General features: G+C 48.0%; 1 protein-coding gene across 1 annotated transcript in view; it reads right to left on the bottom strand.

Moving 5' to 3' along the window:
- The window catches only part of lama5 (laminin, alpha 5), a 319972-nt gene that overhangs the window by 218168 nt on the left and 75012 nt on the right, over window positions 1-26792 (bottom strand). Inside the window, exons 3-4 of the mRNA XM_086005633.1 lie at window positions 24473-24590; window positions 571-689 (exon numbers count right to left, since the gene is read on the bottom strand). Of these exons, the coding sequence (XP_085861759.1) occupies window positions 571-689; window positions 24473-24590 (237 nt within the window). The remainder of the gene's footprint in view (window positions 1-570; window positions 690-24472; window positions 24591-26792) is intronic.

Raw genomic sequence — 26792 nt, 5'->3', positions numbered from 1 at the left:
CCGCTCTGAGTCCTTTGGTGGCTCCGCCACAATAGCGCCTTTAACGTAGCAAAATGTCCCAAGGCGCTGCACAAGAGTGTTATAAGACAAAAAATTTGACACCGAGCCACATAAGGAGAAATTAGGGCAGGTGACCAAAAGCTTGGTCAAAGTGGCAGGTTTTAAGGAGCGTTTTAAAGGAGGAAAGAGAGGTAGAGAGGCAGAGAGGTTTAGGCAGGGAATTTCAGAGCTTAGGGCCTAGGCAACAGAAGGCACGGCCTCCAATGGTTGAGCGATTATAATCAGGGATGCTGTGGAGGGCAGAATTAGAGGAGCGCAGGTATCTTGGGGGGGGGGGGGCGCGGGGGGTGGTGGCTGAAGGAGATTACAGAGATAGGGAGAGGCGAGGCCACGGAGGGGTTTGAAAACAAGGATGAGAATTTTGAAATTGAGGCGCTGCTTAACCGGGAGCTTAAAGGCTGTGTGAAACCTTGTAACATTTACTTAGTGAATGTATTATGTGAAATATTTAAGACTTCAGAGCAGTAAAACACAAATCCAGTTACTTACTGCTAATTATTTCACACTCACCTCTCCATTTTCCAGAGGCACAATACGTGAATACTCCATGGTGCAGATAGCATCATCATCCTTTATAATGCGCTCCACAGTCTTTGGTCCAAATTTCTCAATGCAGTCTCTTTTGGAAGCTAAAGAGCAAAGAGAGGATTTAGGCACATGGATATTTTATTAAACCTAAAGTCATAGTTTTAAGAAAATCAAATTAAAATGAGTTATTGTGGCAAAGCCACCAACGGACTCCTGTATAAATGTATAACTGCCTTTAACAGAGTGCTACAGCACCTATGTTTGTTTACTGTATGTAAATAGCCGTTCTGGATAAGCCCCAGAATCAGCGCGATGACGTCATCACGTTGGTCACGTGACGCCCCGAACGGCGGGAAACGTGATGATGTCATGACATCAGAGAGTGGGAGGTTCCCAACTCAGACCTCGTGAAACCAACACCAGAAAAGACCTGTTGATTATTTCTCCTGCATGCAATTGTTTGTTCTCTAGTTTCTATTAAACTTCGTTTTATTAGCGGACTGACTCGACCTCAGTGCTTCAGTTAGGGATCTGACGATTCCTACATTATTACAATTTTGATCATCTAAGATCACAACTGGACTTTAAATTGGGAAAGTCGCCAAGATGAAGAATTTCTAACCTGGCATCTGTTTTCTCAATTATGAACAAGTTAGAACGAAGTCTTGCAGATTAAAAGATAAATAAGGCATTACAAACACAAGACAAAAGCGCCGTCTCTATTAGAAGTGGCGAGAACCTGAGTTAAACTGAATGAATGCTTGGTTTTTGTATCTACATCATACAAACCACCTCTGCCTGTGATGAAAGCAAAGGATCCTCTGTCGTGCATTTACGCTGGATTGATTCGAATCCAATCTAGAGTAGGCAGGGCATTGCCATGTTCGCACAGTGCTGAAGGGTGGTGGGATGTGAACTTGTGCCCGTATTACCCACATGGCTAAGTTCTCGTCTCAGGCACATCACTGTGGTGAAGCAGTCAAGGTGCCTGGCAGGTTAAGGGATCCTGTTTTGGAGAGCAATTTTCATGTGCCACATTCTCTTGCCAGTTGAGAGCAGATCTCTGTGGGCAGGATTTTCATTGGGCCGTGGAGGCGGGATTGGAGGCATGTGGGGGGTTAAAATCTCAAAATCGGGGGGCACGAACCCATCCTGCCCCAACCCACCTCCATGCCAGTTTCAAAGGAGGCGGATATCTGACCTGTGCTGGGACCCACCTCCCCGAGGCGGGAAGGGAATTAGTGCCAATTAACTGCCTGTTAACAGGCAGTTTTTAGCCTAATCCCTATTTTTATTGCTGAAGTGTGGGATTCCCGACAGCTCCAAACCATGCCAAGTTAACAAGGCGGACCGTCGGGATGAAGGGCTTGGAGGGGTCGAGATGTCCGGTGTTCAGGTGAGTGATGGGTGCATGAGTTCAGAGGCAAGTGTGTTTGGTGTGTGTAAAGTGTTTAAAGAAGTTTTACTTACATTTACTTACCTTTACAGCCTTCCTTCCTTCAGGTCTCGGGAGTCCCTCATCTCACTGGCACAGAAAGCAGAATGGCCACGAGCTGTCAAAAGTTGTAGCATTCAGCTTTCTGTTCTGGAGAGATCTCTAAATCAGTCTGAGAGGAAGGATTGGAGTACAGATTGTCAAAGAGCTTCAAAGAGCTGTCAAACGCTGATATTTCATCTGTCAAAAGCTTTTGACAGATGAAATGTCAATCTGTGACATCACCTGTTGCCGGGTGGCCCTTAATTGGCCTGCTGAGCCCGCTGGGCGGGCTCAACAAGGTCAATCAAGTGAAAATCGCGTGGGTTGGCCACAACTCGATGGAGGCGGGACTACAACCCCGAAAGTTGTAGTCCCGCCTCGTACACGCCTCCTCAATCAAAATCCAGTCCTGTATGTCTGCTGGCTCTGCTATATAATACAGAGACCCAGAATAGAAAAGCATGGCACTGGCTCCCTGTGTTTATTGTTATATCCATGTATCTTAATGTTGTGTCCTTCAATAATCAGACAACAGACTGCAGGGAACGATCAACAGGTGTTTACTCAACGTGGTTCAAACTGCAACTGACTGTACAGATCACTACTCAGGGTTTATATACAGGTGTGGTCACTGCCGGTACTACAGGATACAGGAGCTGTAAAAAGTAGTTCTCCCCCTTAAAGGTACATACATTACACTTATGGTTTATAAACCCACATATTGCTCGGTTTACAATGAGATTGATTCCGTGTACATTTACAGTACAAGTGCAGAGACTGCGTCAGTCAGTGGCTGTACTCCTGGAGTGGAAAAGCACCTTCAGCCCACTTTGGTGGAAACTCCCAACCGACGACAGCTAATCTCAGAGCAATACTGGTCAATGAATGCGGGCACGTCACCTTCCCAACCTCACGGATGAGGCATGGAAACAACAGAAAAAAGAGGGAATGTTAACCACTCGAGAAAATAAAAAGGTAACTGGATTGAATCCAGTACCACAGATTGCATTTTTACCTCTTTCAATTCATTGTGAATTAACCTTTACACTTAATTCCAAACCAGTTGCTGATAGCCTAAACTACAAGGCAGGGATATGGTGATGAACCTGCATTACTGTAATGAGTGCATCTACAAAGATGATGTGGTTAGTTTTATAAGGAACAACAGTTCATTAAAAAAATATTTACTAGCGCTTAAAAAACTTATGAAGTTTGCAGCAACTACTGACTGTGTAGCGCTGCAGGCAATACCAACTTTCAGTGTTGGGTAAATAAATGTCTTTTAGCGCCCCAAAAACGTTAGCGACCCCGTGCCCGAAATTGAATGGTGCGTCCCAAGCAGGAGGCAGAGGGCTATTGGAAGCACTCACCCTCTCTCTTGGGGCGCCCCCATTCAATATCGCGGCGCTACGTGCAACAGTGCCACGCACGTCGGCACATAGCACCGCGGTACTGCAGGCCTCCCCCCCCTGATTAAGGGCCCTGCTGGACCACCGGGGAGCGGGGTGCCGATCGCGACCGGCACCCCGCCTGAGGAGGCGAGGGGGGGGGGCAGGTGCTGGCAGGCGGCCCCCCAAAAAATGGCCGCCCGACACCTGCCCTTTAGCTTGCGCCGCCGTGGCCACAAAAATACCGCCCTGAACCTGTCGGACATAGCGTGCGGCGGTAGGTCAGGGGGCGCGAGCCAAGTTTGCAGCCCAGGGCGCTGAGCACGGCGATGACGTCATCGCCGGAGGCGCAGTGCCGCGGGGCGCTACCGGCTACCGCCGCCGCTAACCTCCCGCTGAATTTCGCGGGAGGCGTTAGCGGCGCCGCGCCCGGGCTAACGAGAGGCGCAAAGCAACCGAATTTTCCCCCCATAATGATTAAAAAATGCTAGCTATAGATTTCAAATAGACTTCAAGAGCTGTGTAGAACCAAAGAAAATTGCTTAATGTCAGAGTAACCTGACTTTGCCGTAAGATAACCCATGTATAAAATGGCCTCCCCCCACAAAAAGAATTTCATCTGACTGAAAGATTAAGATCGCATTTCAAACCTGGCAAAGTCCTCACCTATGTGTCAGCTGGCACCCAGAAGGACGGGTTCTCTCTGCTCCTTCTCATTTCAAGCAACAGATTCCTTTCCTACATGGCAATGCTCCCTCCCTCCTGCTGCTGATTTTAAATTTCAGCTCTCTATCGAGCCGACTGGGCTGCCTGTAGTTTGAAATCAGCGAGGGGGAGCCCGGGCGGGAGAGAAAGTTGCCATTTCATTATCGCAGTGCTGGAGGAGCGAAGCGGAGCAACAGCTGATAGGAATGGAACGCTTGCTGCGAGGCCCACCATCACTGGAGAAATTGCTCAGCTAGGGCAGAATCTGAGGGAGGGGACGACAGGCGCGTAAAGCGTCCCCTCCCTATTTTATCTGAAAACGGGCATAACTTTCTAATCTTCTATGCAATTATTTCTTTATTTGACTTCTCAAAGAAATACGCACCGAAATCCCTGGCTCTACGATAGTGTAAAATGTGCTTTATAAAGTGGGTGCTTAAGGTTTTCATATCATTGGAAGTCAGAAACAATGTGTTACAGTACAGCTGATGGCACATTAGTATTCTAGTGGGTAACAGCTGTAGAGATCTCCAGGAATACTGTTGCTCTTCAGCAATGTGGCTCAGGCTTTATATAAAGAGGGCTATTTAGCACATCAAAGAGAGTCCTATGGACAGAATAATAGATCATACATAGGATATACAGCACAGAAACAGGCCATTCGGCCCAACCAGTCCATGCCGGCATTTATGCTCCACTCGAGCCTCCTGTCTTTCCTCATCTAACTCTATCAGCGTAACCCTCTATTCCCTTCTCCCTCATATGTTTGTCTAGCCTCCCCGTAAATGCATCTATACTATTCGCTTCAACCACTCCCTGTGGTAGCAAGTTCCACATTCTCACCACTCATTGGGGAAAGAAGTTTCTTCTGAATTCCCTATTGGATTTCTTGGTGACTATCTTATATTGATGGCCCCTTCCCCACAAGTGGAAACATTCTCAAAGAGGTGGGTTTTAAGGAGGGTCTAAAAGGAGGAGAGGGAGGTGGAGGGACTACCAGAGCGTAGGGCTCGGGGTTTCAATTTCAATTTTATAATTCTTTGTGGAAAAAACACTGTAAATGAAAGTATTTATTTTTTAATTAAAACATCTGCAAGCGATCCACTGTAAAGAATTGTCGAATGATTCATTACATCAACTTTCTTTACTTCTGCCACTAACATTTAGCAAAACAGTGAAGATCAGTTAAACTTAACTTGAAAACATTTCTGGTTTCTGATTTACGTGCTGAAAACTAGAAACCTGCACATTCTCTGCAAACAGACTACAGCAATTTACTCATGAGGAGTCTTTCCCCATTAGTAATGAAGGAAATGTAAACATTGAGATGGATGAATTTTGAAAACAGAGACATTATAAAATGAGCAGCCGTCTCAAGTAATGTCTTTTGTTGCTCCAAGTTACAGATGTTAATAGCAGAAGCGTGCATCCCTTTAACAGTCGGCAGTACGGTACCTCGGGCTTCTCACACTACAGTTTAAAACCACAGACTTTTTGGCATCATCACAGATTCTGTACCACCGTCTGGTCGATGCATCCCAGCTGCAGAAGAACTGTCCAACTTTTAAACAATTCCTATAGATGGGGACTTTCCATTCATACCACCCTATACAGTAAAGTCAAAATTATCTGAAAACCCTAAGCCTTGGAATGACGCTGGACGAAGACTTGTGCGCAAACGCTAAGGTGGGAATTTGAACTCCGGGGCAGGAAAGCAGCCGGGCGAGCGGCCAGCCCACCCAGCAGTGGAAGCAGGAGGCCCCAGCCCACTTTAACGGCCGGGTCTTATTAACCTGACACTGGCCGACTTCCAGACCAAAGCTTCTGGCAAAGTCGCATGACCCGGAGTTAAGTGCGGGGGGCCCAGGGCGGGGGGTGGGGGGGGAGGAGGGGCGGAAAATCAGGGAAATCAAGGTTCCGGGGCAGCCAGTGGTTTGTGAAGGGGGGAGGGGTCCGGGCCTACACTTTCCTTGCTGCTCCTTCTGGCCCCACAAAGGAAAGTTTTAAACTTACCTGGAAAGAACTTTTTAATCCTCTGACCAGGTTTCAGCTTTCTGGGAGGCCGGCTGGACGACCCGTTTACTCCCACATTGAAATGGCGTCAGGGTTCTATTGACACAATAAGACCCCAGTTTTCATAAATGTACCAGGTTTCTGTCCAAGACTCAGGCGACGTTCCCTACGCCTGAAAATCAGACATGTTAAACTCGCAGCCGGGCAGGAACAGAGTGGGTATGTCAGCCATTTCAATTTAACTGCCTACCTGCCCAGATCCTGCTGGGTGGGCTAGTTTAAAATTCCCACCCAAGTGTTCGTATTAAATTCCTTTGGCTGTTATTTTAATAGAGGTATTAAACCATTTTAAAGTGTTAATGTTTTTGTTCAGAAAAACGACCTAATGAATTGAGCATGTATATGCTAACCTTCACATGGCTTAATTTTAACGTAGTTGGCTAGCAGCAGCATGCTTGTTGGATGGTATTGTTAAGGCTAAAGGGATCAAGGGATATGGGGAGAAGGCAGGGACAGGGTACTGAATTTGGATGATCAGCCATGATCTCATTGAATGGCGGAGCAGGCTCGAGGGGCCGAATGGCCTACTCCTGCTCCTATCTTCTATGTTTCTATGTTTCTATTGTGGGAGGGGGTTAAAGTCGATGGTGCAGAATCCTAGCACTGAACAGATTCAACCAACTTCTAATTTAATTACTAACGCTGAGTTACAATTGAAATTACCATGATGTTTGCATAGATTTTTGTATTGAATTAAATTAGTATCTTGACAATCATGAAGAGAAACACATCAGCCAAACAGGGCTGAAGGAGAACATTTGGTTCATACCATGATGCTTTTCACCAGGCCGATAACGCTTATGATGCAGCAGGTCAAATGGGAAAACCAGTAACTTTTATAGATTCGATCAGCCAGGCCAGCCATTTCCTTGGGGAGCTAATTATCCTTCAACTCACTCCAAATAGTTTGGAATCCCACCCTGAAGGCCAGTTCCTGCCCATACATTTTTACCTCAACATTTTGTATTTGTGACAAGGTTCTAGAGAAGTTAAATAAGTTTCCTTTTGTAAAGTCCTATTGTTGACCTGGCATCAGAAAAACTTGTATTATATAACACCTTTCACATAGTAAAACGTCGCAAGGTACTTCACAGGAGCATTGTCAGACAAAATTTGATACCGAGCCACGTAAGGAGATATTGGGTCAGATGCTCAAAAGCTTAGTCAAAGAGGTAGGTTTTAAGGAGCGTCTTAAACACATCTGAACAAATGTAATTCTAGCTTGATTTTGCATCGCAGAATAGATCTTCGGGGGGGGGGGGGGTGGTCGGGGTCATTTTAGCCTAATCCGCCGGGCGGGAAACAGGCAAGATTTGGCAGGCTGCCCATTTTACACCCCCCCAAATTTTACTTTCCATTGATGGCAGAGAGTAAAATCAGGCGGGGTGTAAAACAGGCGTCCAACCCAACCCGCCCGACGGGTTAGGTTGAATTTACCCCCTTAGTAGCATAAGACTAGAGACTGTTCCTGGTGCAGTGGTTAGCAGCAATGCAAACAGTGCCAAGAAACCTTGCCCCAGAGACCACTTTCATGCTGTGTTTCCACTGCAGTAATTCTGCAGCATTGCTTGAAGCTGCCGTTGCTGGGCCATCAGTTGGTTTTTGGACGAGGCTTCGAGCAGCAGAGCAACAAACAAACAGCACCACGTCCACGCGCTTGCAGTTGTTTGACGGTGACAACTTGCGATGGTATTCCCGACCACCAGAGATCACCGGATGGCGAGGCAAGAACCAACATTCCCGTTAAGCTGCGGGGCCGCGGTCTGGAGGTTCCGCGCAGGCCGCTCAACGGCTTTACAACTGAAATAACCCCGCATGTGCCAAAAATGGAATGGGCTGCATGGCCAGTTAAAGGGCCCGCGCACCAAAAAAAAAATTACAGGGAGCACTGGGACAGACCATACAGGTCAACGATCAGGAAACCACCATATCACTGGCTATAATAAGCGGTCACCTCTGCTTCTGGTGGCCGCTGGTTCTATACTGTCTAAGATCATGCTTTGGTTGAAGGCTTCAAACCGTGAATGGCTTTTGGTCGGGTGGGAGGGTGCGCAGAAACTCTCTGCTCCGCCTTCCCCCTACAGCCCCCTCATTAATGTTAAACTCAAACTGTTAAATGAAAAGTAAAAAACAGACATCATTTACTTCAAGAATTCATGTCCCTGCTATCATTCAATTATGAACCACAAATTCCTTCCTCAAAATGGAGAAACCTGGGTACAGAAGCGACCTATAATGTACAGAAGCACTTAGACATCTTCTTAGCATTTAACACTTAAAACATCTGTCACAAATCATCTTTGATCCAACCGTGCAATTTTATTGACAATTTATTAATTTTGTGCAGTTTCAATCTGCACAGCGATACAAGGAAAGGACACACCTTTCTTCTCTCAATCATTTCTATTCCCATGCATCACGTGCATTAAACAATAGTCAAAAATTAATAAATCGTGAACGAAATGGTGAATGTTAGTAACACTGCTAGCTTCTTTTGTCAGCTTAGTCAGATCACTGAACTGGAGGAAGCATTTGGTAAGCATATCTTGCTTTGATCACGATTATTTTAACAGGAGAAACCCATACATGGGGTAAATGAGCTCAAATCAAATTTGTTCCTGAAGGGGTATCGCCACCATTTCAGCAACCGGCAAGAACAGCCTTCTTGAAACTCAGTTTCCACAGCTGCCACTGTGGCCAACGAAAAGGCTTGCACTGCAGCAGATGCAACATTCACCACAGTGTCAGCTGCTGAGATGCGGTATTCACTGCGACATTTTACAAGACTATTAAACAAGGCAGCCAGATATCCTGGATCGCAAGCACGAGACGTGAAGCTAGTATACTGGATAAATCTTTGATTTAGGCTGTTGGTTGACGGTAAGTCTCAGTGTGGGGCCCACCCATGACAGAAGCAGCGGAAGTGGAGGAAGCCGTGGGAGAAGACCGATAGTGCAAGCACCGAAACATTCCAGACTCAAGATCCTCTCTCAGCTGTCTGACAGCCTTCTGGTGGAAATCACAGCTAATGTACTTCTCTGTTATAGTGGAAAATACTCCGAGTACTTCAAATCTAAAGACTCCCCGAAAAAGACTGAAAATAAAAACATTTTTTAATGTCTCCAGCACTTCACTCAAGTAGCCATCCTTTTTTGTGTGAGACTAGACAGTGTGTGCCACTAGGCTACTTGAACATAGAGATCTGCTAACTTTTAATATATGCTTGCAGTTAGCAGTACTTCCAGAACTTGTATGACTTTATACTTACGAGCTGGATGAACTGGTTGCCACACCTTTTTCCGAGAGGATGGTGTTGGTCTTCTGAGAAGTCAGAGTAACGAACCACTATCTCTAGAGGTGCTATCCGTTCCTCTGGAATCCTCTACCCCTGGGTAAATTCATCTTCCATGCTGATAGCTTTATCTGGACTAGCTGGCTTTATCTGGACTAGCTGGCTTTATCTGGACTAGCTGGCTTTATCTGGACTAGCTGGCTTAAGTCTCACTTATCTTGATCTCAGGGAAACTTGTACATCTAAATCACATACTTATAATTGGCCTGGTACCGTGCTACAATCTTAACGTCTGTAACTCTTCTCGCTCTCAGTTTCTGATTTTGCAGAGACAAAGCACTTCTACAACTCTTGCTACAAATTGTCCATCCTTAGTTGCCCAGAGAAGGTGGTGGTGGGCCTTCTTCTTGAACTGCTGCAGCCTGTGTGGTGTGGCACTGGAGGCACATAAAGGCCAGACTGGGGCAGGTTTCCTTCCCTAAAGGGCATATAGTGAACGACTTGGGTTTTTACGACAATCTGACAGTTTCATGGTCGCTTTTCAGTTCCAGATTTTTTTTTTTTTTAAATACTGAATTTAAATTCCCTAGTTCCTCGGGACTTTGCCCACAAAGGGTCGGACACAGGTCCAGATAAGGCAGGACGCCATCATGTCCCCCTTAATGAGCCGTCTGCAAGCCTGTGGTCTTGGTCTTCTATCTCTGATGAAAGAATGTTGTGTTTGGATAAGCCTTAATGGTTTAATTAACATTAACCTCTTCTTCCCCAACATTCATTCGACGACTGACTCCACTTTGAAGATGCATTAAAAGGACATTCTTGCGGCATTTCTCTTACAGAAGAGATGATAGTAGTTTTGTTCGGCAGTTCAATGAACCAATCCTTGACCAGAAAGCAGAGGGAGGGTCAGAGTTCAAGCATTTCTCTCTCTTGCTGTGGCTGAAAGAAAGACAGTCTGCAGAGTTTTTTGGCTCTGTAAATTTAGTCCTGGTCAGATCAGTGCTGCTGACTTGTAAAGTGAAAGTAGGCAGAGGGTGATGGTGGAAGGTTGTTTTTGTGACTGGAAGCCTGTGTCCAGTGGGGTACCGCAGGGATCGGTGCTGGGTCCCTTGCTGTTTGTGGTCTACATTAATGATTTGGATGTGAATATAAAAGGTATGATCAGTAAGTTCGCAGATGACACGAAAATTGGTGGGGTGGTAAATAGCGAGGAGGGAAGCCTCAGGCTACAGGGCGATATAGATGGGTTGGTCAGATGGGCGGAGCAGTGGCAAATGGAATTTAACCCTGAAAAGTGTGAGGTGATGCATTTTGGACGGACTAACAAGGCAAGGGAATACACAATGAATGGTAAGACCCTAGGAAAGACAGAGGCTCGGAGGGACCTTGGTGTGCATGTACATAGATCCCTGAAGGCAGCAGAACAGGTGGATAAGGTGGTTAAAAAGGCATGTGGGATACTTGCCTTCATTAGCCGAGGCATAGAATATAAGAGCAGGGAGGTTATGATGGAGCTGTACAAAACGCTGGTAAGGCCACAGCTGGAGTACTGTGTGCAGTTCTGGTCGCCACACTATAGGAAGGATGTGATTGCTTTGGAGAGGGTGCAGAGGAGATTTACCAGGATGTTACCGGGGCTGGAGTGCTTCAGCTATGAAGAGAGACTGGACAGGCTGGGGTTGTTTTCCTTGGAGCAGAGAAGGCTGAGGGGGGACCTGATTGAGGTGTACAAAATTTGCAGACGACACAAAGCTGGGTGGGAGGGTAAGCTGTGAGGAGGATGTCGTGAAACTCCAGTACGATTTGGACAGATTGGGTGATTGGGCAGAAACATGGCAAATGCACTATAATGTGGACAAATGTGAGGTTATCCACTTTGGTGGCAAAAACAGGAAGGCAGATTATTATTTGAATGGCAATAGATTGGGAGAAGGGGAAGTGCAAAGAGACCTGGGTGTTCTTGTGCACCAGTCGCTGAAGGTAAGCATGCAGGTGCAGCAGGCGGTTAAGAAGGCAAATGGTATGTTGGCCTTTGTAGCAAGAGGGTTCGCGTACAGGAACAAGGATGTCTTGCTACAGTTGTACAGGGCCTTGGTGAGACCGCACCTTGAGTATTGTGTGCAGTTTTGGTCGCCTTACCTGAGGAAGGACGTTCTTGCCATGGAAGGAGTGCAGCGAAGATTCACCAGGCTGATACCTGGGATGGCAGGAATGACGTATGAGGAGAGATTGTGTCAATTGGGCTTATACTCACTGGAGTTTAGAAGATTGAGAGGGGATCTCATTGAAACCTATAAAATTCTGTCAGGCCTGGACAGACTAGATGCAGGAAGGATGTTTATGATGGCCGGGAAGTCCAGAACCAGGGGTCATAGTCTAAGGATAAGGGGTAAGCCATTTAGGACTGAAATGAGGAGGAATTTCTTCACCCAGAGAGTGGTGAACCTGTGGAATTCTCTGCCACAGAAGGCGGTGGAGGCCAGTTCATTAAATATATTCAAAAAAGAGTTGGATATATTTCTTAAGGCTAAAGGGATCAAGGGATATGGGGAGAAGGCAGGGACAGGGTACTGAATTTGGATGATCAGCCATGATCTCATTGAATGGCGGAGCAGGCTCGAAGGGCCGAATGGCCTACTCCTGCTCCTATCTTCTATGTTTCTATGAGGGGCATAGATAGGGTAGATAGAAGGGAACTTTTCCCCTTAGTAGAGGGGTCAATAACAAGGGGGCATAGATTCAAGGTAAAGGGCAGGAGGTTTAGAGGGGATTTGAGGAAGAACTTTTTCACCCAGAGGGTGGTTGGAATCTGGAACTCACTGCCTGAAAGGGTGGTAGAGGCAGGAACCCTCACAACATTCAAGAAGCATTTGGATGAGCACTTGAAATGCCATAGCATACAAGGCTACGGACCAAATGCTGGAAAATGGGATTAGGTTAGACAGGGCTTGATGGCCGGCGTGGACGCGATGGGCCGAAGGGCCTCTTTCTGTGCTGTAAAACTCTATGGCCTAGAAATTGGGTATAGCCCCGCTTCAGGCATTAGAACTGGCGCTGCACAAAGTTTATAGCCAGACGAAACTTATCGCCGCCTGGCGCGATATTGGGTTGCATCGCCCCTAAAGGGGATTGAGGCGCGAATTCAGGCATTACACGGGACTCCTAAGGCGCTAAACTTCCGGCGCAACCCAATATCGGAGCGGACGGGCACAGCGCAGGTGCACTCAATTACTGATGACTACGAGACTTCCAGGCGCCGGCCAGCTCTTAAAGGGGTGGGTCAGTCCAAAGATGTGCGGGTTAGGTTGATTGGCCATGATAAAAAAATTGGCCCTTAGTGTTAGGGGGGATTAAATACGTGGGGTTACGGGGATAGGGCTTGTGTGGGATGGCTGTCGGTGTAGGGACCGGGTGCTAGCGTTTGGATGATCAGCCATGATCTCGTTGAATGGCGGAGCAGGCTCGAAGGGCCGAATGGCCTACTCCTGCTCCTATCTTCTATGTTTCTATGTTTCAGTCAGCTTCAGCATCCACACTCTTCGCCTTGCAGGCCTCAGAATCGGCGCAGGCCCTTCTCTGGCGCTAAAAACTTGGACCAGATGGAGAAGGTGAGACAGAGAGCAGAGCGCTTCACCAATGAGGCTCTGGAGCAATTGATGGCCGCAGTGGAGCGCCGGCGAGATGTTCTCTACCCAAACAATGGCACGAGGCCGAATCATAAGGACTACCGACGAGCTTGGAGGGATGTATGCCAGAGGGTCAACTCCAGCAGCATGGTGACCAGGAGCCCTGTCCAACGCAGAAAGAAATTCAACGACCTCACTCGGGTCGTGAGGGTGAGTGTTGTTTCTGCAAACTTCTGCATCCCTTCATTTGCACCTGACTTTATGGCTACAGGGTGGGCTGTGCCCCATTGGCCATCTGCCAGCAAGCACCCATGGCCCTTTCTGGGCACACACATGCACATTTGACTCAAGGCGTCATGTAAGGGCTCTTGCACCATGGGGGGCATGAGATGATCACTCAGGGCATCATGTAAGGGCTCTTGCACCATGGGGGGCATGAGATGATCACTCAGGGCATCATGTAACATAACTTCCCCTCCTTTCCCTTGCAGTCCAAGCTGGCGAGGATTGGCAAAGACCAGCTTCGCACCGGTGGAGGACCTCCACAAGTGGTCACTCTCACGGATCTCAAGGAGAGAGTCCACCAGATTCTTGGAGGACGTCTGAGTGGTCCTGTAACCACTGCAGCTGCCAACCCCATTGTCGACAGCGATGGTAAAGTTCTCACCTTTTACAACTGTCTCCTTCCACTTGTTCCCCCCGCCAGCATGCTTTCTCACTGTGGACCCATGTCATAGCCTTGCCGCAATCTGGCATCTCTTGCTGCCAAGCTGTCCTTTTGCTAAAGCCACTCTTCCACCTCCCTGCTTTCAGATGCTGCATCACCAGCTCGGGAGCCGGGCCCTCAAGCTGCCAGTGCCAGTGCCTCCGAAGGCTCAATGAGAAAATTACTGTCCAACAGAAGGTCAGCAACTCTCTCCAGCAACGATCAGAATGGCCAGGCCAAATGGCTGCAGCTTTTATACTAGTGCTGCCGTCTTTAAATAGCGCCCCCCGAGTCCGAGAAGGGCCTGGGAATGCTCCATCCAACTGTCACTAATAGCGCCAGGCGAAAAGGTTGCGGGCGCCACCGAATATCCGGTCCGGGGCGCCAAAAAGGCGTTGCACACTGAAATGACGTCATGATCTGCCTGCGCCCGCGGGTGAGCGAAAAGAGTTAGCGCCGGCGCTAAAAGGGTACTCAATATTGGAGGTGGCGCTATATTCACTGCGCCCGCCCGAAAATTGGGTAACGCCCCAATTCTCGGGCTCTTTAGGCGCTAATCACTGGCGCTACCAATCGAATTTCTAGGCCTATGACTCTATCTATGACTCTATATCAAGGGACAAATTCGAGCACTTCATTACTTTTGATATTATGAAGTGTGATAAGAAATAGATAAATCTCACTATGAAAAAGGCATGCTGTTCAGTCACATATTAAGTGTGAAATTATACAGTTTGTTGGTTTACAATTGCCCTCATCTCACTAGAGTGCTCATCAGTCTCCTTTCCAGAAGATAGGAGATACACACATGGGGCACGGGCGAGATCACAGATTCCAGTACACACAAAGGGATCTTATTGTTCCCGACCCTGGGTTACACTATCATATAACTAGATATTGGTTGTAAAAGGCATTCTCCAGATCGTAGGGGATGTGGGGTCCACTTAAGGAAGTGACCGGAGATAATATCTAGTGCAGACCTTAAAACTTGCAACAGGCACCATCTGAGTCACTGGGAAGGAAGGAGAGCTGAAACAGTTGTCAGCAATGTTCCCTGTCATTTTTCTTGCCACGGCTTTTGCATTGAAAAGCCAGCAAGCCAGCTGTGCGGGATCCCTGGAGCGCTGTGCGGCCGCACAGCTTAAAGGGAACATTGGTCATGAGTAATTTTCATCATGTTGGTTTCACATGCAAACACAGAATCATAGAAAGTTAAGCTCAAAGAAAGGCCATTCAGTCCATCATGTTTGTGCTGATGGAATCACATTTCCTGCCCTATTCTTATACCATTTATCATTTTTCTTCTTAGAGTTATTATCTCATTCCCTCTTAAAAATGCTGTGATCAACTGAGTGTCAATAGCCACTTGTGGTCATACATTCCACATTTTAATAGCTCTTTGTCCTTGGCATGATGCACTAGAGCATGAACTGTATTGCCACCTTAAATAAAACTAAAACCGTCAATGCCGAAAATTGGAAGGAAAGGTTGATTAATGCTGGAAATACACAGCAGATCAATCGGCGTTTGAAAGAAAAAAAAAGATTGGAGCACATTCTCTCTCTTTCAGAAGTTCAGCATTTTCCATTTTTATTTCAGATTTAAATATAGTATTTGGCAAATGGGAAAAAAATCAAACGCGCCTGTACCCCTTTAATTAAAAGTAGCATAAACCCTGCAGTTGAGCAATTGTTTCTTTGTTTTTTTGTAAATCTTGATTGCTCCTTGGCGACCATCCCTTCTGCTTTCTTCAAGTCCAATTGCATACAACTGCTCTTGCTTCAGGCTGGCCTTTACAGCCGCAGGGCAGACTGGCCCTCAGCCCTTGCATACAACATGTCACTACGGCGAGATCGGTACAAAAAGTAAAATAAAATGCAAGTGTTTAGCATCAGTCACCTGCAAATTAAGACTTTCATTCCAACAGAAATTGTCACTCGGCACTCACACACAAGCAAAGCAACACATGAATAACCATCACAGAAACATAGAAGATAGGTGCAGGAGTAGGCCATTCGGCCCTTCGAGCCTGCTCCGCCATTCAACGAGATCATGGCTGATCATCCAAACCCTAGCACCCGGTCCCTACACCGACAGCCATCCCACCCAAGCCCTATCCCCGTAACCCCGTAACCCCACGTATTTAATCACCCCTAACACTAAGGGTCAATTTTTATCATAGCCAATCAACCTAACCCGCACATCTTTGGACTGTGGGAGGAAACCGGAGCACCCGGAGAAAACCCACGCAAACACGGGGAGAATGTGCAAACTCCACACAGACAGTCGCCCGAGGCCAGATTTGAACCCGGGTCTCTGGCGCTGTGAGGCAACAGTGCTAACCACTATGCCACCGTGCTGCCCTGGGGAAAGGGTAGGTAATTGCTCTGATGTAAATGCATGCAAAAAAAAAAGTACGTGATTGTGAGTGATTTCACTACACAAAGTAATTCTTCCCCCAAGGGCAGCAGCATATTGCTTGCGATCTGTTTCACATGGAATGTATGTAGCGGAGATGAGCAATAATATATGTTTAGATCTCACTGGCCTGAGCGATTGCAAATCCATAACCACGTCACCTCCCCTGGGTTTAGTGGAGGGGATGGAGAGGGGGGTGGAATAAGAAACAACAAGCTAATCTCGGGAAATGAGTGAAACAATTAATAGCGTAATTTCCTACCATATTAACAGCTTTTGTTTTTGATAAGAGAAATATTTGTTGCCTTGCATCATGCAGTTAACATTTGTACAAGCCAGCGTTTTCTAAAATGATTGAAGGTTTAAAAACAAACAACTGGCAATAATTCATCAGTTTAAAAATTAATGCTGTATGACCCAGACTTAGTTTTTTCCTCCAATTTATTTCTCAACTATGCACACAGACAAAGATTACCGGCAGTCCGCTGAGCTGAAATTCATGATATGGACCCCAGTGCAGCTATTACTAGCTCAACCTCAGGAGATCGGAAATGTGATATCCCAGCCTTGTATTTAGAGGCAGCGCTGCATTATAAACAAGGTGCCCCAATGAGACATGAAGGCCCACTTCACACTGTTTGCTCGGCAGAATTCGAGTGACTTTTCTTTTTTAGACAAACTAAGGCTGCGTGTATAGTGGTTTAGCATCGCCTCACAGCAATGCAAAAGTGGCAGTACACCTACATTCGGAAATAGGAGGGAACCTCATTAATGGATTTAAATCAGAGTCCTGTAACGCACGGAGAACTTTGATGTCCAAACAGATCCCTGCCACCTATCTCAAGGCCCCCTTGAAAACTGCAGCAGGCGGGAAGTCGGTGGTAAGGCTTTTATGGTGATTTCTGTCTTGCTATCGCAGCAAACCCACCAAAAAAGATGGAGATGAAAACCAGCACCAAGGTGTTGAATGTGCATGTTACATTAATGGTCATTTGAATCCCAATTTGGTGGGGCCATACATGAAGTACAACAAACAAGCAAAGAATGGCCAAGCCACTGGCCTAGTCAGGGATATGTTAAATAAGACTAAGACTTGCATTTCTATAGCGCCTTTCGTGAGCACTGGACGTCTCAAAGTGTTTTATAGCCAATGAAGTACTTTTTGAAGTGTAGTCACTGTTGTAATGTGGGAAGCGTGGCCACCAATTTGCGCACAGCAAGGTCCCACAAACAGCAATGTGATAATGACCAGATAGTGGCCTGCGCCACCAGTTTGCGCCCAAAGAGGGCACTCAGTGGCTTTTGCGCCACTGGCCACACCTACCGCGATATTTAGCGGGGCGCTAATGGCGGCGTTAGCCTGTAGCACTGCGCCGCCACCGATGACGTCATCGGTGTGCGCAGCGCCCCGCTCCCGCCCCGATGACCATATTTGGTCGCGCCCGCCTCCTCAGCGCCGGCCGCAAATAGCGACCGGTACACAGGGGCCTACCTGTGGCGGTAGTGGCGCTAGTTAAGGTGGAGGTGCGGCCGGCCGCTTTTTCGGCGGCCGCCTGCCAGCACCTCCGTCCCCGGCCTCCTACACCCACCCCCGCGGCATTGCCGGCTGTTTCCCGAGAGCCCGGCACTTCTCCTTGGTGCCGGGCTCATTTGCCGGCACTCGCGAGCGGGGATCGCGCTGTTGCAGGCACCTCCCCCTTAACAGTGGGAGGAAGGCCTGCAGTACCGCAGCGTGCCGTGCCGCAGCGTGTGGCGCTGCGGCCCTTAGCGCGCCGATATTTAGGGTGAGCGCCCCAAGCGGGGCGCGGGAAGCCTCGATTAGCGGCCCGCTTCCATTTGGGGCGCAGAAACTGAATATCCGGATGGCGCAAGTGGCTCCGCTCGCAGCGGTAATTCCGGCGCCCAGGCGAGCTGGGCACCCCAAACGGCGCCCAACTGAATTTTTAGCCCAATCTGTTTTAGTGATGTTGATTGAGGGGTCAATATTGGCCAGGTCACCGGGGAATAACTCCCCTGCTCTTCTTCGAAATAGTGCCATAGGATCTTTACATCCACCTGAGAGAGAGCAGACGGGGCCTCGGTTTAACATCTCATCTGAAAGACGGCACCTCCAACAGTGCAGCGCTCCCTCAGTACTGCACTGGAGTGTCAGCCTAGATTTTTGTGCTCAAGTCTCTGGAGTGGGACTTGAACCCACAACCTTCTGACTCAGAGGCGAGGGTGCTGCCCACAGAGCCACAGCTGTTGATTGGAAACTTGTATATTTCACTGCTACCTGCTGCTTTCATTTTGTTCCGCATACAAATTCAGAGAGATGAAGTAGATGTGCCTCATTTATACTGCTGTCTATCAGTGGGAAAGTCCTACAGGACCTTTACATACTAATACAAGCTCTTTTTCTTCTCTCTATCCTTCCGCCATTCCTTATTATGGTATTCAGTGAGCAGTGTGGAGGCGAATGAGCTGCCTTGATATTTGATCGAACATGAAAAAAGCCCCACAGAAGGGTTTATTAACACATTACCGAGCTGATGCACACAATTTCTTGCATCTACACAGTAAATCTAAGGTTAGTTCAGAACCAACATAACCTAAAATTTGCTGGTGTAAAATGAACAGCGGAAATGCACTGTAATAATTAATATCTTTTTAAATATTACTATCTACCACTAACACCCATAGTCAGCTCACCAAAGAAGAATGACGACAGTTTTGATGGAGAATGCTATAATTCACACAGGTTGTACATAGCGTTGCCAACTCTAGTTTGATGTATTCCTGGAGATCTGGTCATGCGACATTTGATCACATGGCATTGGATCACATCACCACTCATGCAATTCTTAATCACATGACATCTGATCATGTGACATTTGCCGACTTTTTGCCAACGTTATTGCATTGACCTTAGTCGAGTGTTCTCGTATCACAGAGCCCCGAACAAAATATTTGTCCTCTTGTTTTATAGTGAGATCAATAACAGAATTTATAAATCAAAGAACACAAAAGAATAGAAAGATTTAAGGATAAGTGATGTTTAAATAAAAACTACTGCTGTGTTGTTTCTACAGTATCGACTGAAATGAGAAACACCAAGTAAATACCGATTCAACAAAAACATCAATATAAGTAACTTTTAACTAATGTTTTCGCACAATTTTATGGCGTTTTACAATACGCAGCAAGTTATAAAAATAAATAAAAACAAAACCAAACTTAATTCAATTCCCTGACTCCCACACCCCACCACTGGAGCCCAGCTTCAGGAGGGCCATGTCTCTTCAGGTGAGGCTCAGTCCTCAGGGTAAAGCATCAAAGCCGCCTGGCTCCCGGAACAAAATACATTATACAACAGCTCACATCACAGACCGACATGAACTCTCCCTCCCCCAGTGTGTTTCTCCCTCCCTCCCTCCCCCAGTTTGTGTTTCTCTCTCTCCCTCCCCAGTTTGTGTTTCTCTCCCTCCCCCAGTTTGTGTTTCTCTCTCCCTCCCCCCGTTTGTGTTTCTCTCTCTCCCTCCCCCAGTTTCTGTTTCTCTCTCCCTCCCTCAGTTTGTGTTTCTCTCTCTTCCTCCCCCAGTTTGTGTTTCTCTCTCTTCCTCCCCCAGTTTGTGTTTCTCTCTCCCTCCCCCAGTTTGTGTTCCTCTCTCCCTCCCCCAGTTTGTGTTTCTCGCTCCCTCCCCCAGTTTGTGTTTCTCTCTCCCTCCCCCCGTTTGTGTTCCTCTCTCTCCCTCCCCGAGTTTGTGTTTCTCTCTCTCCCTCCCCCAGTTTGTGTTTCTCTCTCTCCCTCCCCCAGTTTGTGTTTCTCTCTCCCTCCCTCAGTTTGTGTTTCTCTCTCCCTCCCCCAGTTTGTGTTTCTCTCTCTCTCCCTCCCCCAGTTTGTGTTTCTCTCTCTCTCCCTCCCCCAGTTTGTGTTTCTCTCTCTCCCTCCCCCAGTTTGTGTTTCTCTCTCTCCCTCCCCCAGTTTGTGTTTCTCTCTCTCCCTCCCCCAGTTTGTGTTTCTCTCTCTCCCTCCCCCAGTTTGTGTTCCTCTCTCTCCCTCCCCCAGTTTGTGTTTCTCTCTCTCTCCCTCCCCCAGTTTGTGTTTCTCTCTCTCCCGCCCCCAGTTTGTGTTCCTCTCTCTTCCTCCCCCAGTTTGTGTTTCTCTCTCTCCCTCCCCCAGTTTGTGTTTCTCTCTCTCCCTCCCCCAGTTTGTGTTCCTCTCTCTTCCTCCCCCAGTTTGTGTTTCTCTCTCTCTCTCCCTCCCCCAGTTTGTGTTTCTCTCTCTCTCCCTCCCCCAGTTTGTGTTTCTCTCTCTCCCGCCCCCAGTTTGTGTTTCTCTCTCTCCCTCCCCCAGTTTATGTTCCTCTCTCTTCCTCCCCCAGTTTGTGTTTCTCTCTCTCTCCCCCAGTTTGTGTTTCTCTCTCTCCCGCCCCCAGTTTGTGTTTCTCTCTCCCTCCCCCAGTTTGTGTTTCTCTCTCCCTCCCCAGTTTGTGTTTCTCTCTCTCCCGCCCCCAGTTTGTGTTTCTCTCTCTCCCTCCCCCAGTTTGTGTTTCTCTCTCTCTCTCTCCCTCCCCCAGTTTGTGTTTCTCTCTCTCCCCCAGTTTGTGTTTCTCTCTCTCCCGCCCCCAGTTTGTGTTTCTCTCTCCCTCCCCCAGTTTGTGTTTCTCTCTCCCTCCCCCAGTTTGTGTTTCTCTCTCTCCCGCCCCCAGTTTGTGTTTCTCTCTCTCCCGCCCCCAGTTTGTGTTTCTCTCTCTCCCTCCCCCAGTTTGTGTTTCTCTCTCTCTCTCTCCCGCCCCCAGTTTGTGTTTCTCTCTCTCCCTCCCCCAGTTTGTGTTTCTCTCTCTCCCTCCCCCAGTTTGTGTTTCTCTCTCTCTCTCTCCCTCCCCCAGTTTGTGTTTCTCTCTCTCTCCCCCAGTTTGTGTTTCTCTCTCTCCCGCCCCCAGTTTGTGTTTCTCTCTCTCCCTCCCCCAGTTTGTGTTTCTCTCTCTCTCTCTCCCTCCCCCAGTTTGTGTTTCTCTCTCTCTCCCCCAGTTTGTGTTTCTCTCTCTCTCCCTCCCCCAGTTTGTGTTTCCCTTCCTCCCTCCCGCCCCCCCTCCCCAGTTAGTGTTGCTCTCTCTCCCTCCCTCCGATGCTCTCTCAGGATTCGCAGAGTTTCCCGGCGATTTTAATTGGCCCCCATGCTTTCATCCTCACAACTGGCAATGAAGCTGTGTTTCCGAATAGCAGAGAGACTGGCAGAGGCCATGCAATGGGGTTTGGCTGCAAGCCACGACAGTCAGCGCATGAACCAGGCATACCAGGTCTGTTTCTCCGGGGTGGTCATTAGCAGCGCTGGGGAGTCCATTCCAGTGGACTCCTGCCCAAAGTGGGAGGGCTTGGAACCCTCGCTATACAATTGCCTAATCATTGTAGTGCCGCAGGCAGAATACAAGCACACCCTAATGACAGAAAACTGATGCAAAGTTAACGGGGAGGAGACTGTGTAACACAGGCCTGCCAGCACAAACTGGGCACAGAGAACGATCCATGTACCAACAGCTAGGCTGAAGTTTGATTGAAATTGGGCCTTGGGCCTTGGGCCTCATTTAAATTAGACCGGTGAGCTGCAAACGTCTGCCGCATGTCCCCAGACATCTGGCCAGCGATGCGGGCATCAATGTCGAGCCACTGTGACGCCGGCAGCCGCTCTCAGGTTCGTTGCGGGGAAGGTGGGGCTGCCGTCTCAGGCTGGGAGTGTTCCTGGTGTTTATCATCACACGACCTCCTGCCTACAACCACCCCGCCCCCATTCGCCCACCACTGGTCATCCAACCCGTCCTTCCTCGGGGCACATCCCCTCCCAATTGGAAAGTGAACAGATTCTTTGTTACCTTATTGGATGCTTCTTGACTGTCAGTCAAACAGCCACTTCCCCATCTCCAATATTTTTTTTAATAAGTAATAAACAAAAGCATTCAAAGGAAATTAAAAACTATGGGCTCAAGAATAAGTAGCGCCCCATTTGCCAATTAGCGCCCCCATGCCGGAACTTGAGTGGTTGCGCCCCACGAGGGAAGCGGGGTCCTACTGGAAGCACCCCGCATCCCTCTTGGGGCGCTGAAAGGGGAGGAGCCTTGCGCAGCGCGACCCGGGGCCCAGCTGAGCCCCCCAGGGATCGGGAGTGCCGGCAAAAGAGCCCGGCACTCAAGAGAAGTGCCGGGCTCTTGGAGCGCAGCCGGCACTCCGCTGGGGGGCGGGGGTGGGTAAGGAGGCCGGGGACCGGAGCGCAGGCAGGTGCTGGCAGGCGGCCAGCAACAAAAATGGCCGCCCCGCACCTCGCCTTTAAATTGCGCCGCCCCGGCCGCAGGTAGGCCCCCCTGACCCCGTTGGACATAGCGTCTGGCAGTAATTCAGGGGGCGCTCCCGAAGAACGCGGCCGGGGCGCTGCGCACGGCGATGATGTCATCGCCGGCGGCGCAGCGCCGCGGGGCACTACCTGTTAGTGCCGCCGCTAACCTCCCGCAGAATTACGCGGGAGGCGTGGGTGGCACCGTGTCCGGTCACTACTTGCTTTGCTAACGGGAGGCGCAAAGCAACCCAGTTTTACACCCTATAACCTTTTTTAATGCCTGTGACTTTATTCCAGGGTTGCTTGCAGCAGTGTCCAGGAGATTAATATTTTATTCCTGGAGACTCCAGGGCAGTCCTGGAGAGTTGGCGACCAATGCTCCCCAGCAGTTTTTTTTTTGGACTGCGCGGCCCATTCAAAAATCCGCGCGTGCGCAGATTTTTCAATTTGAAAGCCGGCTCACTGGCCGCGCAGGACCCCCGCTGTGTGCCGCGCGGCTTAAAGGGAACATTGTTGGCAACCCTATGGGAGGGGGGTTGGAGCGGGCTATGGTGAAGGGGGTTACGATGAAGGGGGTGGGGGAGACAATCACACTCCTACTATTCCTGCCTCCACAGTATGTTTTACAACTTACCATTTGTTGGTGGTCGCAAGGGCAACTGAAGAATCCTGAGCACTACAAGCCCGAGGCATGTCCCGCTCATTGCTGACTCATTTTGAACAGGGATCCTTCAATAGGCATTAGGCCCCTAATTTACATGAAGTGAGAGTGACTGCCCTTGACATCAAGGCAGCATTTGACCGAGTGTGGCATCAAGGAGCCCTAGTAAAATTGAAGTCAATGGGAATCAGAGGGAAAACTATCCACTGGCTGGAGTCATACCTAGCACAAAGGAAGGTGGTTGTGCTTGTTGGAGGCCAATCATCTCAGCCCCAGGACATTGCTGCAGGAGTTCCCTGGGGCAGTGTCCTAGGCCCAACCATCTTCAGCTGTTTCATCAGTGACCTTCCCTCCATCATAAGGTCAGAAGTGGGGATGTTTGACAGCATCCAAGACAAAGCAGCCCGCTTGTTTGGCAGCCCATCCACCACCTTAAACATTCACTCCCTCCACCACCAGCGCACCGTGGCTGCAGTGTGTACCATCTACAAGATGCACTGCAGCAACTCGCCAAGGCTTCTTTGACAGCACCTCTACCGCCTAGAAGGACAAGGGCAGCAGGCGCATGAGAACATCACCACCTCCAAGTTCCCCTCCAAGTCACATGTTATTCTGACTTGGAAATATATCGCCGTTCCTTCATCGTCACTGGGTCAAAATCCTAGAACTCCATCCCTAACAGCACTGTGGGAGAACCTTCACCACACGGACTGCAGTGGTTCAAGGCGGCAGCTCAGTTAGGAATGGGCAATAAATACTAACCTTACCAGTGACACCTACATCTTGTGAATGAATAAAAAAGAAAGAAAAAAATATTCAAGGGGCCTAACGTCCATTTTAGGCGCCTGCTTGGGATGCCCAAAAAAATAAATGGGCCCCACGAATTTAGTAGTGGGACCAATGCCTTCAGATTGGGCGCAGGCCACCTCACTGCTAAATTGGTATGCTTTGCACCTGTTTTATGCCCGAGAAATGGGCGCAACGTATGCCAATTTCTAACCCAAAGTACATTATATAAAACATGTACAAAGTCAACAGGTGCTGAACAAAGAGGCAATGTGCCGCGAAGGGATGAGCCCTCATGCTTTTTACGAGTGTATTACTTACGATACAGTGTGTGCTGGTTCAATTCCTGCAAGATTTATTGGACTGACAGTTTGCAGCTGGTCTACTCCAACAGTACAATTGATAACAAGGCATTCTCTACACCGTCTGGGATTATACTTACAGGCAAAATACTGCCAAGGGAAGTAGGTCTCTCCAAAATTTGTAGATCGCTCAAGAACCCAAAGGTCTGGCCGTGGAGAATTTGCAAACTTGATGAGCACATAAGCCACGTGGAAGAGCTGTGAAAGATAAGACAATTTATTAATGTGTTTCGAATATACTTGGTATTGTCAAAAACCCATCTGCCTGCTATGTCATGATTCAGGGTAGTCGCGCTAAAACTGATGCACCGATGGTCTTGTTCTGAACATGCACCGATGGTCTTGTTCTGAACATGCACTGCAATTTCCCCACAGGATATTGGTTTGCTGGCGTTTATTTTTTTGCTAACTCATTTCCAGTCTCCGTAGGCCCAGGTAACACAACCCATTATAGGCGAGCCCAAACCAAGCTGAAAAGTTAAATAGACCTGAAACTGAGGCAGTTCTGATACATTCTAGAAAACTCTCAAAACTTTTCTAATCGGAAGGAACATTCATTTTTCCCCCATTGAGATGATCAGCTCCGTCGAGTTGGTGAAGGTGAAAATTACCCCCATTACTTCTCACTCAAAGAGGCAGCCAAACAAAGACACTAAATGCTCTACACATTAGTTACAGGCCACTGTCACATAACATGCACAGCCCCACATGATCTGGGTGATCTTTTATGCTACTTCACTTTTCCATTGTCTTTTCCTGAAGGCAATGACTCCTGCTTGGCACAGTTCCACAGCACCAGCAACCCTTCTGTAACCTGCCTAAATGGCCATTCTTCTTGTGTCAGCCTAGACAGTGTCAACGGGCTATTCAAGCATGGGGAGCGCATTGTAGTGCAACCATATTGTGCTATCACCTGACCTCCGCATCTGCATACATTCTAGCAGGGACGACTGTCAAAAAAAATTAGCAATGCAAATCTATCTTATTTAATTCTGTTCCTAGCCAAAGAGTAATGAGACCAGTTATTGTATCCCCACAGTTTTCCCAGCTGAGCTCAATTAAGGCAGCACAAACCAGATTTCCAGAGCTTTTCTGGCCCGTTTAGCTCAGTACCACACCCAGGCAGTGCAATGATCTACTGAACTATAGGGGAGGGGAGCCCAGATTCCTCCTTTTTAATGAATACAATATAATTTGGAAAATCAACGCTGTTCCTCCGTTGCTCCCCCCCCCCCCTCTTAATTTATTCCCTTCTCTCATGCTCACTTCAGGCCTGACCTCTCGCCATGGCTGCTTTAGCCCCATTCCTCTTCTCCCCTGGATTACCTCTATCCATTCCAGTCTTTCTCCCTACACTGCTCTGTGGCTGCCTCTTTCTGCTTCAGCCCTCTCTCTCTCCCTCTCTCCACACTCCAGTATCGCTCTCTCAGTCATAGGAGCATTCATCAGAGACAAGGAGCAGGGAGGTATTTCTGGACAATGGAGTGGGCTGGGGGAATAGCCTTCTCTGTCAACTACCTCTTGGGAGTAACTAATGATTTTTCACATTTCTAAGTGAAATATCGCCTTACAAAGGATAATATACCATGATAAAAATAATTTACCTCTAAACTTTTAACTTCCTTCTCTATTCCCCTCCTGCACTTAACAATAGAAAGATACTTCAATCTGCAATCATTGGTGTTAGTTGCTCATTTCTAGGTGTTAACAGCCCTTAGTTTCCTATTTTGCAATGTATTCTCACTTCTAGATCATTCTTTTAATGCAGTTCTTTCTTTGCACTTTCTTCGTGCTCTATTTTGCACTCTCTACAGAATTTGAATCTGGATTGCAGTTTTCAGTTCCTTCAAGATGCTATCAGGTTGACATATTGCTACTTTAAATGTCTCTTGCTTTCTGTCCCTTTAAACCCTGCCAGCTCTCCGCTACTCCATATCCATTCCTCTGCCAAAGTCTACTCTTCATTTAGACTTATTTCAAACCGTGACCGTTTGTCCAATCTACCAACGCCCCACAATACCCACCACTACCCCAGATACTCTCTACCAATGTGACATAAGAAAACTACTAGGCACTTGGTCTAAGCGTTAAACAAAGCTTTAATCAACTGTTTTACAACATGGAGGTCTAGTTGTGTCCTTCACTAGTTCCTGTTAAGAATGTCCTGCGCAAGCCGGGCCCATGCCCGAGTATTTATACTCTCCCTGGACAGCGTCACCCGTAGGCCGCTCAGTATTATTTCATAAGCCTTACTTTCATGAATGACTGATTCATGTCACAATGTTCCTGTTAAGCTGCGTGGTTGCGCAGCGGTCTGGAGCTCCCGCGCAGGCTGCCCGATTTTCAGGCTTTTCAATTGGAATAACCGCGCAAGCCCAAAGTTTTGAATGGGCCGTGCAG

This window comes from Somniosus microcephalus, chromosome 13, assembly GCF_052327205.1.
Source record: "Somniosus microcephalus isolate GS21.2 chromosome 13, FLI_Smic_1.0, whole genome shotgun sequence".
NCBI classification, from domain to species: Eukaryota; Metazoa; Chordata; class Chondrichthyes; order Squaliformes; family Somniosidae; genus Somniosus; species Somniosus microcephalus.
This window is presented reverse-complemented; position numbering and strand designations above follow the sequence as displayed.